Here is a 14,635-nt window from a genome sequence, read left to right as displayed (position 1 = left end):
CTCAGGTAAATTTACATAAATAATATTGCAGGGCCGGTCATTAATAACTAAATTGTAGGTAAATTCAGGTAAATTCATATTATAAGGTCTTAACCGAAAACCTTTACTGTATATAGTATTGTCGGATCATAACCTTAATATTTAACTTGAATTTATATAATTAACACTCTTGTCGGGTCTAAACCTCAGTATTTAAGTGAATCAGATCTATTTACATAAATAATATTTAGTGGCTTAACCTTAAAATTCAAGTAGTCAGGTAAATGAATAAAATAAATAATATTTTCAGATAATATTTAAATTATTCAGGTAAATTTATCTAATAAATGTGGATATTGTAGAATCATGACCTCAATATTTAAGTCAGATATGTACATTTGTATCATAAGCATTATGGTGGGGTCATCAAGTCAATATTTGAATTAGGTAAATTTACATGTTTTTTTATTGCTTGAATACACTGAATTTCTGTCATTTTAAATGTGCTGTATAAATAACATTGATGTGGGTCAAATTAAATAATCTATATGGTTTAAAGTTGTATCAAAGAAACCTAAAAACACCAACAGTTTAGTAGAAATGCAAATAATTTCAAAAACCCTTTAATAAAATGGATTTAAAAACGTACTAAAATGAGATAAATATAATAACCCCTCTAATCTTGATTGGTTTGAATATTATTTTGTTAACCTATTTGAAGTATTACAGTTGTAATGCTGTCTCTGTCCACATGATGGCGCTGTAGCTCTATAACAGCAGCAGAGGAGTTTCTGACGCTCCCTAAAGCCAGTGGTGGATTTTAACCGAGAACAGTTACTAAAATACTGCACTTAAATACAAATACAAAGTACTTTTCTTGAGTTTTTCCATTTCGTGCAGCGTTCTACTTCCACTGCACCACGTCTCAGTCAGATGTTCTGCTCGACCTTTCCACTAAAAACCGTGTATCATCAGTTTAGTTGATTTTAAAGGTTAATTTTTAAAGATTAAGCCTGAGAACATTCTCATGCTTTAACTGGATTAGCTGTAAAATGTCACAAAGCTGATTTTCATGAGAAAGCTGACTTTTAAAAATTAGAAACAGCATATAAAGTAGTTAAAATCAGCTGAACCTGGAAGTAAAATGAGCCCAAAAACATCTTAGACAACAATAAAACACCGACATGGAGCATTTTACTGCACAATATGTACTTCTTTGATATTTTATGACACTTAAATGTTGTTACAGTACAGTATTTTCACAGTACTTTTATGCATTTTTATTATGTGACCTTACTAACACGGCGTCCTAAATGATTCCACGTTCCTACATGTGATGCACTGCAGTGAAATAACTCTGACGATGAGACGCTAACGCTAATTATCGTCCCCGTAACCTTCGTGCCTCGTTGCCGTGGATACTCACAGCAAGGGAATGTGTGTTTCTATGTTTGTGAGGACTGATTTCAGTTTTATACGTTAGGAATTCGAGACATTTTGGCCAACTGTGGCTCTAAAAGTTAGACGTCTTAACCTTTAGTGGCCATAATAGCTCTCTTGGGCTGTTAGAGAGGCAAAATAACTTCATTAAAATATTTTAGATAGATATAAATAGATTTTATAGCTCTATTTTCAGGCATTTTTGCTTTTCTCCTCACAGTGACAGGGCGTGGGAGAAAATATGCGCCCATGTATTGGATATTTTAACCACTTATCTGTCAAATTACCCAAGAAAAAAGGTGTATTCTTAGAACAAGGGTTAAATAAAGGTAAAGTCTCTTAAATGAGACCCATTAGAATTTAAAACTGGTCCTCCTCAGATGTTACCACACATCACGGGTTCAAATCCATGCTGCGTGTCGTTTCCCTCCCAAAATAGAGGCAAAAATATCTGAAAATGAATCTTTAAAAAACAAAGACATCATAGAATAGGGCTGGGCAATGTAGCCAAAAAGAAATGTCATGTAAAATGTCTAATTTCAGTCAATATTGATAGTTATTGAAACAAAACAGCAAAACAAAAAGGGTTTCATTTCAATTTTTGTTTGTGCAATAATCTGATTCCAGGGCACTTTAGGTACTTTGTTCTTTTAGTTGTATTTCTTTTATATTTTATTCTAGTTTTTAAATTCTTTATCCCAGTCTTTTAACTTCTTTACGACACCCACGGTAGGACTGCACCTTCAGTTTTGTTGTACAATGACAATAAAGACTTTATGTTCTATTCACCTCTTCTGTAGTTAACCCTCCTGTTGCCTCATTTATGGACACCAAAAAATATTGTTTCCTTGTCTGAAAAATATCCAAAAATTCAGAAAAAAATTCCCCAAATTTCTGAAAATTTGCAAAACCTTCAGGAAGAAAATTCCAATAATTCCTTAAAAATTTTATATCAAAAAATCCCCCAAATTTAGCAAGACAATTCTTGTAAATATTTTCAAAAAATGAGTAAAAGTCTTCCAAAAAAATCCTAAAAATATCTAAAGTGATTACATATTTATCAGTAAAACTTCTAATATTTTCTTTAAGAACATTCACATAAAAATCAACCAAAATCCAGCGAATTTCGCTGGATTTTGGTAGATTTTTATGTGAATGTTCTTAAGAAACATTTTTAACATTTCTTTTTTTCCTTTAAAACTTTAAGCTGGGTCAATTTTGACCCGCAGGACAACACAAGAGTTGAACAGGTTCTAACTTTAATGGCAACACAACACTGAAAAACATGCAAAGCACTAAATTTACACAGAAAAAATGAAAAATAAATAAGGATGAAAAAAAAAGAATCTGGTCTTGAAACATATTAGATTTTTAAAAAGTAAGGTAGAGGTTAAAGTTCAAACTGGACCTGGACCAGAAATAACCGCCCAATCACCTGAACCGACCTGGTTGTAGGACAAACATCCCATCATCCCTTTTCTTACTGCGATTAATGACGTGTCAGTCGCTGCTGTTGTTTCATGGTCCAGACCAATCATCCACACACTTGTTGAACGGCTCTGTAATTATCCCGTAATTATTTTCAAGTTGTTCCCCCCACACTGCTTTGTTGTGTCTCTGTTTAATTAGCTAACTCTTTGTCTTTCCGGCCCTCAGAGGACATCTTCCCTTGTAAGGATTGTGGGATCTGGTACCGCAGCGAGAGGAACCTTCAGGCCCACCTCATGTATTACTGCGCCAGCCGCCAGAAGCAGCCGGCCGCCGCCTCGTCCCCCCCACAGGACAAGCCGAAGGAGTCCTACCCCAACGAACGCATCTGCCCCTTCCCACAGTGCAACAAGAGCTGCCCCAGCGCCAGTTCACTCGAGATCCACATGAGAACGCACAGCGGTGAGTGAAATATTCATTCATTCATAGCATCATGACCACCTGCCTGATATTATGTTGGTCCCCTTAAGTCATCCAAAATGCTTTGAACCATTTTGTCTGGACCAGAGGACCTCCTCAGGGTGTCCTATGGGGTCTGGACCAGGACGTTGGCAGTGGATCCTTTGGGTACTCTGGGAATCAAACTTGTTCCACTGCATCCTATTGATGTTTGATCAGAGAGGGGTCTAGGAAGTCTGAAGGTCAAATCAACATCTTGGACAATTGTCATGTTCCCCAAGATGTTCCTGATTGTTTTATCTTTGTGTGATGTGCTGGGGTGTATTTTCCTGCAGTGAGTGAAATATTCATTCATATATATACACTGATCAGACATGACATTATGACCACCTGCCTAATATTGTGTTGGTCCCACTTATGTGGTCCAAAATGCTCTGAACCATTGATCCTGGACCAGAGGACGTGTCAGGGTGTCCTATGGGGTCTGGACCAGAGGACGTGTCAGGGTGTCCTATGGCGCCTGGACCAGAGGACCTCAGGGTCTGGACCAGGACGTTGGCAGTGGATCCTTTGGGTGCTCTGGGTTGTGCAGTGGGGCCTCTGGGAATCAAACTGGTTCCACTGCATCCCGTTGATCTTTGGGGTCTAGGAAGTCTGGAGGTCAAATCAACATCTTGGGCGGTTATCATGTTCCCCAAGATGATCCTGATTGTTTTATCTTTTTGCGATGTGGTGGACATTGTGACACAGTGACATTTGGGATTCCATTTGCATGAAGGAGTGTGTTTGTTCTGGGACAATGTTTATTTGTCTGAGTGTCATCAACACGGTCACCAGAATCCAACGTTTTCCAGCAGAACACCACATAGTACCAATATGATTGATGTTATTCACTTCACCTCTCAGTGGTTTTAATGTTGTGGCTGATTGATGTACATCTACAGTAAACAGGAGCAGCACATTGAGGCCTAATTTTGTAATAATTTGAACGAATTCCTGGAGGAAATTCAAGCATGTCTGGTGAACGCTGCTTCAGACTCTAGAGATGGTACAGAAGGAACTCCACTCTTTGTTGAGGAAAAGATGACAAAAACATAATTTTTAGCTGTCATTTTGGTGTTTTTATTAGAACTTGAGTTGCTAGCCTGAGAATATTTAGCGTGTTATCCCTCTTCGTCCTTCCACAGGTGAGCGTCCGTTTGTCTGCCTCATCTGTCTGTCGGCCTTCACCACCAAAGCCAACTGTGAGCGCCACCTTAAGGTTCACACCGACACGCTGAGCGGTGTGTGTCACGGCTGTGGCTTTATCTCCACCACCAGGGACATCCTCTACAGCCACCTGGTCACCAGCCACATGGTCTGTCAGCCCGGATCTCGCAGTGAGGTCTACTCTCCGGGACCAGGACTCCCCAAGCTGCCGCTGTCCACCGGTGAGTCGAACCATCGAGGCTTTTTCTGATTCTGTTCATCAGTTCTAGTTCTCAGTGATTCTTTGAGGGGCGAGCGATTTCAGGCACTCAACCCTAAGCAGAAAATCAGAACTAGATAAAGCAACTGATGTGCCTGTGGTCTCTTTTCTGGTTTGTTTTCTCATGTTTCGGCGACTTCGCTGTACTGAGAACAAAGTCCAGTCCATCCCAGCTGAGTAACTGAGAATAATACAGATTCAGGCAATGGGAGGAAATGCAATGCAAACAGACAGCGATAAACTGACAGGAGGCAGAATTAAAAAGTACATTTTCTTAATGCTTCCTTTGGAATCCACCCTAAATTGGATCCAGTTCTCTCGATCCCAGACCCTACGCATCACTGTGAATTCATGCGTTAGGGTTCAGGACAGTTAATCAAGTCAAGATTGCCATTTTCACAAGTTGAAAACTTTGTTTACAGGCCATTAATCCGCTGTTATGGTTGCAGATTATTCCCATGCATAGGGGCCAATAGGGACCTCCTCCACCTTCCAGTCAACCAGAAAGCACGTTATCATCCATTCCGATCATTGATAAATCAAAAGTAACACTGATAATGTTGCGTGAAGTAGAGCTTTGTAACCCAAAGGGTGTATTTTTACCCAAACCACAAACCTCCTCTAAACCTAAACAAATTGTTTTGGTACCTAAACTTAACCAAAAACACCTGACAAGCTAAAAAAATGCAAAGCAGAAGTGAAATACTTGATAATGTCCTAAGACAGGACTTGATATAAAGTCTCCTGGGTGAAAGTCCATTGACTTAGACCTCCCCAAATACTGACATTTATTGTTCTTTGTAAGTGCAAAAACAGAGTTCTACCACCATTAAACAAAGCAATATCAAGATTAATTAAACAGGGTGAGCGACTAGAAGGTGGAGGAGGTCCCTACCAGTCCAATTGTATGGGAATGATCCAAAAGGATAACGACCATTTAATGGGCTGACAGCATCCAAAAAGGGTGACTGGACAACACATAATTCTGAATTCAAATGTAAGCCAGTGTTATATTTCGCTAATATTGTCTCTCCTCTTCAGGTCTGAGTCCAGGAGACTCTGGTGTGGTGCTCAAGTGTCAGGTCTGTGGCCACAACTCGGACTCCCCGGCACAGCTTCAGCAGCATGTACGAACCCACCTGGAGGTCAGAGTCCCGGCCGAACGGAGCCCCACTCCTCGCCAAAGCACCCCATCATCGGTGGACCACCCCCAGCCATCACCCCAGGAGAAGGAGCCCCTGGCCTGTGTCCCCAAACCAGACTCATCCAGTCCTGGTGCAAACGGTGGCTCAGCAACCCCTCGAGGCTACAGTCCTTCTGACATCCAAAGCTTGGATCTGAAGATCAAAGAGGAGCCTAATTCAGACTCAGACACAGAGGAGGAGCAAATGGAGATTAAGGAGGCTGGAGATGAGGAGGAGGGGGAGGATGGGGGAGAGGAAGGGGATCTAGAAGCAAGGAGGAAGACAAAAGAGGAACAAATTGCCACCACCTCCTGCCAAACATCTCCAAAGAGTCCAGCCACCACAGCTGTGAAGGCAGAACCGACAAGTCCCACCCCTGGTTCCAGCCCTGCTCATGTGGGAGGAACCGGTTCAGTCGTTCCAGGAGGAGCGATGTTCTTGCCTCAGTACATGTTTAACCCCGAGGCAGCCATCTTGCCTCAGGCTTCAGAGATCCTGGCTAAAATGTCAGAGATGGTCCACAGCCGACTGAAGCAGGGCCAGACGGTTGCTCAGAACAACCCTGCAGCCTTCTTCCCCACCGGGCCGACTGCACCGACCGCCACCGCCACTCCACCTCAAAAAGGAGCTACCTGCTTTGAGTGTGACATCACCTTTAACAACATCAACAACTTCTATGCACATAAGAGGCTGTACTGCTCCAGCAGACACCAAGGAGAAGGTGCAGCCTCAGCTTCAGGCTCGACAAGAGATGCAGTCCCAGCCACGGTGCCTTCCGGCGGGGCGCATGGCTCATCCACATCCCCTCAGGGTGGAGCTTCAAGTAGAGCAGCCTCCGCCTCTCCAATCGACTCTGAACCTCCTGCAGGGAGCGGAGCAGCAGAATCCAGGAGGGTGGTGGAGGTGAAGACAGAAACCCCAGTGGGCAGAGATGGGATATCATCCTCCTCTGAAGGGGAAGGTGGAGGTGGAAGTGTGGGAGGAGGCGGTGGAGGAGGAAGAGCAAGTGAAGGCAGCCAGAGCCCTGCAAGTGGTTCTGCAGAAGACCTTGAAGATGATCCCAACAGAACCTTCTGCGAGGCCTGCAACATCCGCTTCAGCCGTCATGAGAATTACACTGTTCACAAACGATTCTACTGTGCGTCACGTCACGACCCGTCCAACCACAGAGCTGTCCACATGGCCAAGACGAGCAACGCAGCAGCCTTCCTGCCTCAGCCCATCCGCACACGCAAGAGGAAGAAGATGTACGAGATCCACATGGCCAGAACCGAAGCCTTAGCAAACGCTGCCGCTGCAGCTGCCGCCGCCGCTGCCACCGCCTCAGCGCCATCTCCCTCCGTTCTGGGTTTGGCAGTGAAGCAGGAAGTTTCTCCTGGTGGTGCCAGCAGCTCCAGCCCTGAAGGAGATGGTCCGATCGACCTGAGCAAGAGGCCCCGTCTGAGGGAAGTCCCTGGTGGCGGCAGCAGCAGTCATCTCCCAGCTCTGCCTCTCACCGACTACCACAAGTGCACCGCCTGCAGCATCAGCTTCAACAGCATCGAGAACTACCTGGCTCATAAAACCTACTACTGCCCTGCCACCACCCTCCAGCCCCACACCCTGGAGCAGCTGCACAGGCTCAAGAGATCAGCCTCTACCTCCCCCAAAACCAGGCCTCAGCAGGAGCGGCCGGATCTTCTGCACCCTGTGGAGGCTAAAGTTCTACCCGCCGAATGGGTTGCCCAAACTCAATGCACATCATCCAGTCCTCACCCCTCTGCCTTACCCTCCTCCGATGCTACATCTCCCTTGCATACGACCACCGTGCTCGCTGCCACTCCGGCAGCCGGAGCTAAGGGTTCAGGATCGACTCAGATGGTCTGCCCATACTGTCCCAACAGGCTCGTCACTTGTGACCTGATGGAGCACTTCAAGACCACCCACGGCCTGGTCGTCACCATTCAGCCGCCCCAGGAGACCCTCCCCCAGCCGGGCAGCGCTGTCAGCCGCAGCCCCAGCCTGAGTCCAAGGGACGGAGCTGCTGCAACCACCTCCACCATCCCAACCAACCAGGCCAGGCTCGTCTCCCGAGTCCACCGAGACAGCATTAACGGTCAGGCCAGGAGCGGCACAACCTCCCCCGTCTCCCCCCTTTTGAACGGCAGCCCCTCAGCTGGGGGAGGATCACCTTCAGCCGGCTCTCCTCTGCCGGTGTCTCCCCCCAGGGCTCCCTCTCTGACTATGTCACCTGTGCCTGAGGTCCTGAGGGTGAAGATGGAGCCATCCCCCCTTCCAGACAAGTCCACCCCAACCCCGACCTCCCCTCCCGCCCCCCAGCCCGCCCCAAAAACCCCGGTGATCTCCCCGGTCCAGAATGGTAACTCTCGCTTCTGTCGGCTGTGCAACATCAAGTTCAGCAGCCTCTCCACGTTCATAGCTCACAAGAAATACTACTGCTCCTCCCACAGTGCCGAACACGTCAAGTGAGCTTCCTCCTTCCCTTCCTTCGTCTTTTCCTTCACTAAAGTTCCAAGAAGCTCAGATGGTCCTCCGAAAATGACGCTCGACTGGCGTCACCCTGAATGACAGTGAATGACTGTTACTCACCTGGCGGGGCCTGATGCCCGGCAGCAGAATTAGCAGGTGGCGTTACTCACATACAGTAACTGATGCTCCTCCTATGGGTCAACGTTTGTAGTACACTAAGAGCTGATGCTACCTGCACATGCTGATGTGCCCTCGTCCCGTAGATCACTCTGTCTTCGTACGCCGGTCCCTGATCCTACATGAACCACTCCCAGGCCTCATTAAGGGACGTTAAAAAGATCTAAGTCGACACCTTCCCTCCCGCCCTCCTGTTGAACTGAGTATATAACGGCAGTAATTAGATTCTGACTGACGATGCTGATTTTCCCACGCTCTCGATGTTTCAGACCTAAAACGGAGGAAATCTCTGGTGTGGAAAAAGACTTGATCATTGTTAATGTTTTTATTATCTGTGCATAGTGTATGATGTCTGGAAAAAAAGAATTCTATAATGCTTTTTGGTTTCAACACTGGCTCTGTTTTTGCTTACTAGAGAAGCTGGAGCGTTTTTAGCTGAAAAAAAAACAAAAACAACATGTGGCATCACAATGTTACTAATTACTGAAGGATAATATTTCAAAACGGACTTTTTTTCTTTTCTTTCATACACACAAAATTTTTATTTTCTCTTTAAAACGCGAGGGAGAAAAAAAATGTGAAATATTTATCTTTTAGTCCTCACTGATTTCATGTCAACAGAAAACTACCTACCTAGTGTCCGAGAGTATTTGTATTTTTTATTTGTATATTTTTCATACTGTTGGAAGGAACTGTTTGGATCTGGGTGTGTTGAAGTGAATTTTCTAGGTGTAGATATGTAATATCTTCTCATAGTAATCACTGGGATCACACTGAAATTTATCACGTTGGCATTTTGTGTTCTGGGCTTTAATTGATGACCTGAAAACCAGCTTTGTTTTGATTTGCAACAGGTTACACAGAATCCGTCTTCTGTTAGCAGCGGCTTCACCTCATAAGGACATAGCTTTGTTTGTCGCAGACTGATGCTAAGGGATGTTTTTTAATGATTGTACTTCTATCCGGCTATGAAGGCAAAGCAGCAAACAGTCACATGTTGTTAGAAGACCTCACACAGCACAGCATCTAATCGTTTCTGGTGGCTGTTGTGTGTTTGATTCGCGCACACATGCAGTTTACGCCACATATTCCCAAGCTACTGCTGCTATACAGTGTTAGCTACGACTGTGAAACGCTTTTTTCTTTTACAAAATTGATGCAAATGCACCATCTTGTGTTTTTTTAAAGGCCTGGAATTAAAGCTGCCAGTAGTTAAAACTGCACCCGCATGTTGAGTTTAACACAAATTCAATTAAATTCTCAGGATTTTATCAACATGAGCTCCTAAAAATAGAATTTGTACCTTCGTGAGACACTAAAACTCTGAGCTAGAGGTCTTTATGGTTGTAAAATGTTGGACCTGTCCAGAACCGAGATCCAGTTTCACAAGGACCTGATCCAAAATGGAGCCTCTAAAGGTGGATTCATGGTTGGTGTCCATGTAAGCCAAGTTAAGGGTTATCAGAGATGATGCTAGCTCAGATTAAATGCTAATTATATGCGTTTAGAATCACAGCTACTGCTCAAGGACCACCACTGATGCTCTGCGACGTCAATCCAGTATTTTTATCTCTCAAATTCACTCCACTGTAACGTCTATCTTTGCTGTGATAGAGGCTAAAAGACCAACAACAGCACAAACACCAACAACAGCAGCTACGTTTCTAGTGTTTTTGACAAATGTTGCCCCCTAGTGGTAGCCAACAGCTTTGCAACGTACGGCTGCAAAGCTCTACGTAGCACCAACACAGTCAGAAACATGATGCACCATCCATTAATAAGTGGGAAACAGCAGTAATATAACAATAACCAGAGTTACCACCTACCTGTTTGACGTCTTTGCCAACCAGTTTACATCCATGTCTGTCCACACTCATATTGGGAACCCAACATTTAATTCAAAATCTGACAAAATGGAAGTATGGGCAGCATTTCTACTTCTGTTCCTGAGTTATAGCGTAGAATACCAGCCCGTAAAGTGTTTTAAAAAGCATCGCAGATTCAAGTCGTTGAGTCTAAGTGAATTTTGCAAGAACGACACGTATGGACAGACAACCAACAAACATACAACGGCGCTCAAAGTAAAACAAAAATATTTAGTTTTTCTGCTTCAAAAACTAGTTTATCAACAAAAATTCTAATTGAAAACTGTAAAGTTAGGATGACACAGCATCAGACACCATGGATGCATAGCTGTTTTAAATTCTACCATGTAAATCTACAAATTCTGTCCATGCACACCATCATATTGGCAGCGTAGTTGCCATGCAGGTACAAATTTTGAGCTACAAATGGACTCGAATGCTGAAATATTGGACGCTCGCAGATGCTGAAAGTGTAACTGGTCAAACACTGCAGATTATGAGATTTTAGCTGGTTCGATTGAAATACAGGCTCCGTTTAGGGAAAGTTTTTGTACTTTTAAGTACTTCAGTGCTACTCTGCCTTCAAGAAAACCTGAGATTATGTAAAATAGCTTCTTCGCAAGTGTGAACATTAATTATCAAAGACGACTTTTAGCATCACTTTGCCCCCATTTCATGTTACTACATGCAAACATGGAGGATTTTAAACTTTGTGATTTCTGCGTCGCTCATCTTACTACTGTTTACAACCGTTGCTGGTCCATGTGTCTCCGTTCTTAAAAGAGGAGAAGAAGAAGAACCTGTCAAATAGTCACAAATTGAGGAACTGAAACATCCATTAGACTTCCCCCTTTTCATTGCACTGTGTTGTATAAAAATGTGCTGAATGTTTTAGTTTTAGCTCCTTTTGTTTCATGTATTTATGTTGTGCGGCACTTTTTCTCATCCAAAAACGCGTCATCGCTCGACCTTGAAGGACTTTTGCATAAAACTTCTTTTTTTTGTTGTTGTAAACATGTTTTGTTATTGATTCCTTTGACATCTTTAATGCAGAAAAATCACAACGAATGTCAACACTTTATATTTCCATATTTTTAATTTCAGTTCCACTACACTCTTGTCCAAACTATGCATGGGAAATAAAAAAAAAAGTTCTGAGAGACACTGATGAAAAGTGCAACTCTGATTCTTTCAAAGTTTTATTTCTGGTGATATTAAACCTTTAAAATGGCGTCTCGGGTAAAACGCTTTTCCATTCATATATATACAGTTACAGGAACTTTCTGGAGACACAATATTACCATTGCTTGAAAAATGTGCACTTTTTAAATTTTAATTAAAGAATTACTCATTCTTGTAATTTTGGACAATTTTGGGTAATTTTAGGCAGGTTTCAAGTCACTTTGAAACTACACAGACAAGTCACTTTGGACAGTCTTTACCATATTTTAGACAAATATTTAGTCATTTTGGATGAGTTTTATGTTATTTTAAATACATTTTTAGTCATTTTGACATTTTTTAAGTCAAAAAAATCAAAAAATGTTTAATTTTGTCTTATCATACTCACCACACATCAAATTCTACTGATGTTAGATCCTCAAATGTTGGTGAAATGTTGGCCAAAGACTGTATTTTAATAGAAAATGTGGATACATCCATATGTAAGTGCAATTCTTTCTCGTGGCTTTTCAGTGTTTTCGTCCTCGTTTGGCTCTCGTCGTGAACCTGAGTGGGAGGCCTTGATTCGTGTTTGATTCATTGTTGGTGTGGATTCACTCATAAATCGCCGCCTTTCACAAGAAAACTTTTCAGTGTGTGGATTCTGTTTAATGTGGGTCTTGAAGAAAAGGCTGAATGAATCATCGGCATTTATGATATGAGTAACGGCACCAGTGTGGAAAAAAGCTTTCTGTGCTCATTCAGACCTCCAAGGCTGCTGCAATCAATGATAGAGAGCAGCAACAGAAGAAAAAAAACTTCCAGCGTAGATTAATTGATGCACATTTACGTTCTCATCCTGTGATTAACCCTTCAAATTCAAATTATGGGACCTGAATTAACTTCTACTAATTGCACTGAGCTGCTCTGAGTGCAGTTTCAGTCCACATTCAACAAGTCGGCTCAGCAGCATAATTGTTGCCATGGGACTGCGGCAATTCATCACTTAGTTGCACTAATTGCACAAAAAAAGTTCATTCTCTTTTGATTAAATACATGTGCGATAGCCAGAGGTCATTAAGCGTCACAGAAGTCTTTGTCATGGTGCCCCTTTAGTAACTAAACTCCCACAATGCTATCTGCTCACCAACATGAGATTCCTATAGTCAGTATGATATTTTTGCCAGATAGGATGCAAACAGTCAACTAGTTGTGAATTATTAGTATCAGCAAGAACCTAAACCTGATTCTTTATTTACATTTGCTGTCATACATGTTTTAGAGGTCATTAAGCGTCACAGAAGTCTTTGTCATGTTGCCTGCTGCTAACTAAACCTTTATAGCATTTTCTGCTTGCCAACACTGACCTGACCACTTCTTTTAGTCTCCACAGTATTCAACAGTAAGGGGCTCCACCTGGTGGAATAACCAGGTACTACAGCTGATCTGCAATACATAAAGTTTGTACTATCAAGGGTAATAGGAGGCAGCTGAGGAGTTAAAATGAAGAAAAATCCCTTTTCCAGTCAGATAGATGAAAAGTTTAAACAGACCTCACTGATGTTTTCTTTTAGTGACCTTCAGACAGACTCACAGTTTTAAGAGATTAAACAGGATTAATTTGGAGCCAGCAGTTACAGTTTGTTGACTGTGAAAACATTATTCAATAATAAGAAACAGATCAGAGCAGAATACATGATTATAAAACAAGTGACTAACTTCACTGTTTTCCATCTGGCTGAGTATAAGTCACACTTCTGACTCTGACAGTGGAATCACACAGGAAGTGCAAACTTTCATGTTTCATTAATGACACATGGATGCATCATCTTCACCTAAAACACACAGAGTTTGTGCATCTGTTCACTTGAGTCTCTACATTTACTAAGAGTGTTCAGTAGATGAGAAGAAAACCTTTAGTCTAAAGCTTAAAGTTGACTTTAAGTTGGCTTTAAGTCATTTTAGATCAATTTTGCATCCATTTAAGTCAAACTAGCAAAAAATGGAACCTTGTCATATTTTCCACAAATCAAATTCTACTGATGTTCGAGCCTCAGAAGTTGTGGAAATGTCGACCAAAGACTGTACTTTTGGTAGGAAACATTGATTCGTCCATATATATACACTTACAGGAACTTTCTGGAGATGCAATACCACGGTTTGACATTTTGAATTTGTGTCCATTTTCAATGACTAATAGCTCTGAATTTGGCCTCTGCTGCAGCCATTGAATCATTTTTGATGTGTTGGAAACTATTTTGTCTTTGTTCTCACCAAATTTCATGACTTCGGAAGTTTTATTTCTGGAGATATTGATGGTTTTTTTAAGGGTGAAAATACTTAAATTCCCAGGTGTGAAGATGTGAAATTCTCAAAATTTAGACAAAATATTCTACAGAACTTAGTTTTGGATCCCAAATACGACTTTTAAGGCCCAATAATAACTCATTCTTGACATTTTGGACATTTTAGGTCATTTTGGACAAGTTTTAATACATTTTGAGTCATTTGGAACCTTCAGGAACCTTCTGGGGCCACAATACCAACCCTGATGGAAAATGTTGTGGTTTTTTCCATTTCTGACAGCCAATAAGGAAAAATCTGTCCTCTGCTGGACTCATTGAATCATTTTGATCTGCTGGAAACTATTCTGTCTGAATCCTCACAAAATTTAATGATTATGGGAGTTTTATTTCTGGAGATATCGATGGGGGTTTTGAGGGTGAAAATACTAAAATTCCCAGGTGTGAAGATGTGAAATTCTCAAAATTTAGACAAAGTATTCTACAGAACTTAGCTTTGGCTCTCAGATGCAACTTTCAAGGACCAATAATTACGTATTCTTGCCATTTGGGCAATTTTAAGTAATTTTGGACAAGTGTCAGTACATTTTGAGTCATTTTGAACCTTCAGGAACCTTCTGGGGCCACAATACCAACCCTGATGGAAAAAGTTGTGCTATTTTCCATTTCCAGCAGCCAATAAGGAAAAATATGTCCACTGCT

General features: G+C 42.2%; 1 protein-coding gene across 1 annotated transcript in view; it reads left to right on the top strand.

The window, feature by feature from the left end:
• zfpm1 (zinc finger protein, FOG family member 1) overlaps positions 1 to 11,649 on the top strand; it is a 157,186-nt gene extending 145,537 nt beyond the window's left edge. The window contains exons 7-9 of the mRNA XM_055009111.1: positions 3,076 to 3,309; positions 4,494 to 4,736; positions 5,816 to 11,649. Coding sequence (XP_054865086.1) covers positions 3,076 to 3,309; positions 4,494 to 4,736; positions 5,816 to 8,427 — 3,089 coding nt within the window. The 3' untranslated portion in view covers positions 8,428 to 11,649. The remainder of the gene's footprint in view (positions 1 to 3,075; positions 3,310 to 4,493; positions 4,737 to 5,815) is intronic.
• The last annotated feature ends 2,986 nt before the right edge of the window (positions 11,650 to 14,635 follow it).

This window comes from Amphiprion ocellaris, chromosome 3, assembly GCF_022539595.1.
Source record: "Amphiprion ocellaris isolate individual 3 ecotype Okinawa chromosome 3, ASM2253959v1, whole genome shotgun sequence".
NCBI lineage: Eukaryota > Metazoa > Chordata > Actinopteri > Pomacentridae > Amphiprion > Amphiprion ocellaris.
This window is presented reverse-complemented; position numbering and strand designations above follow the sequence as displayed.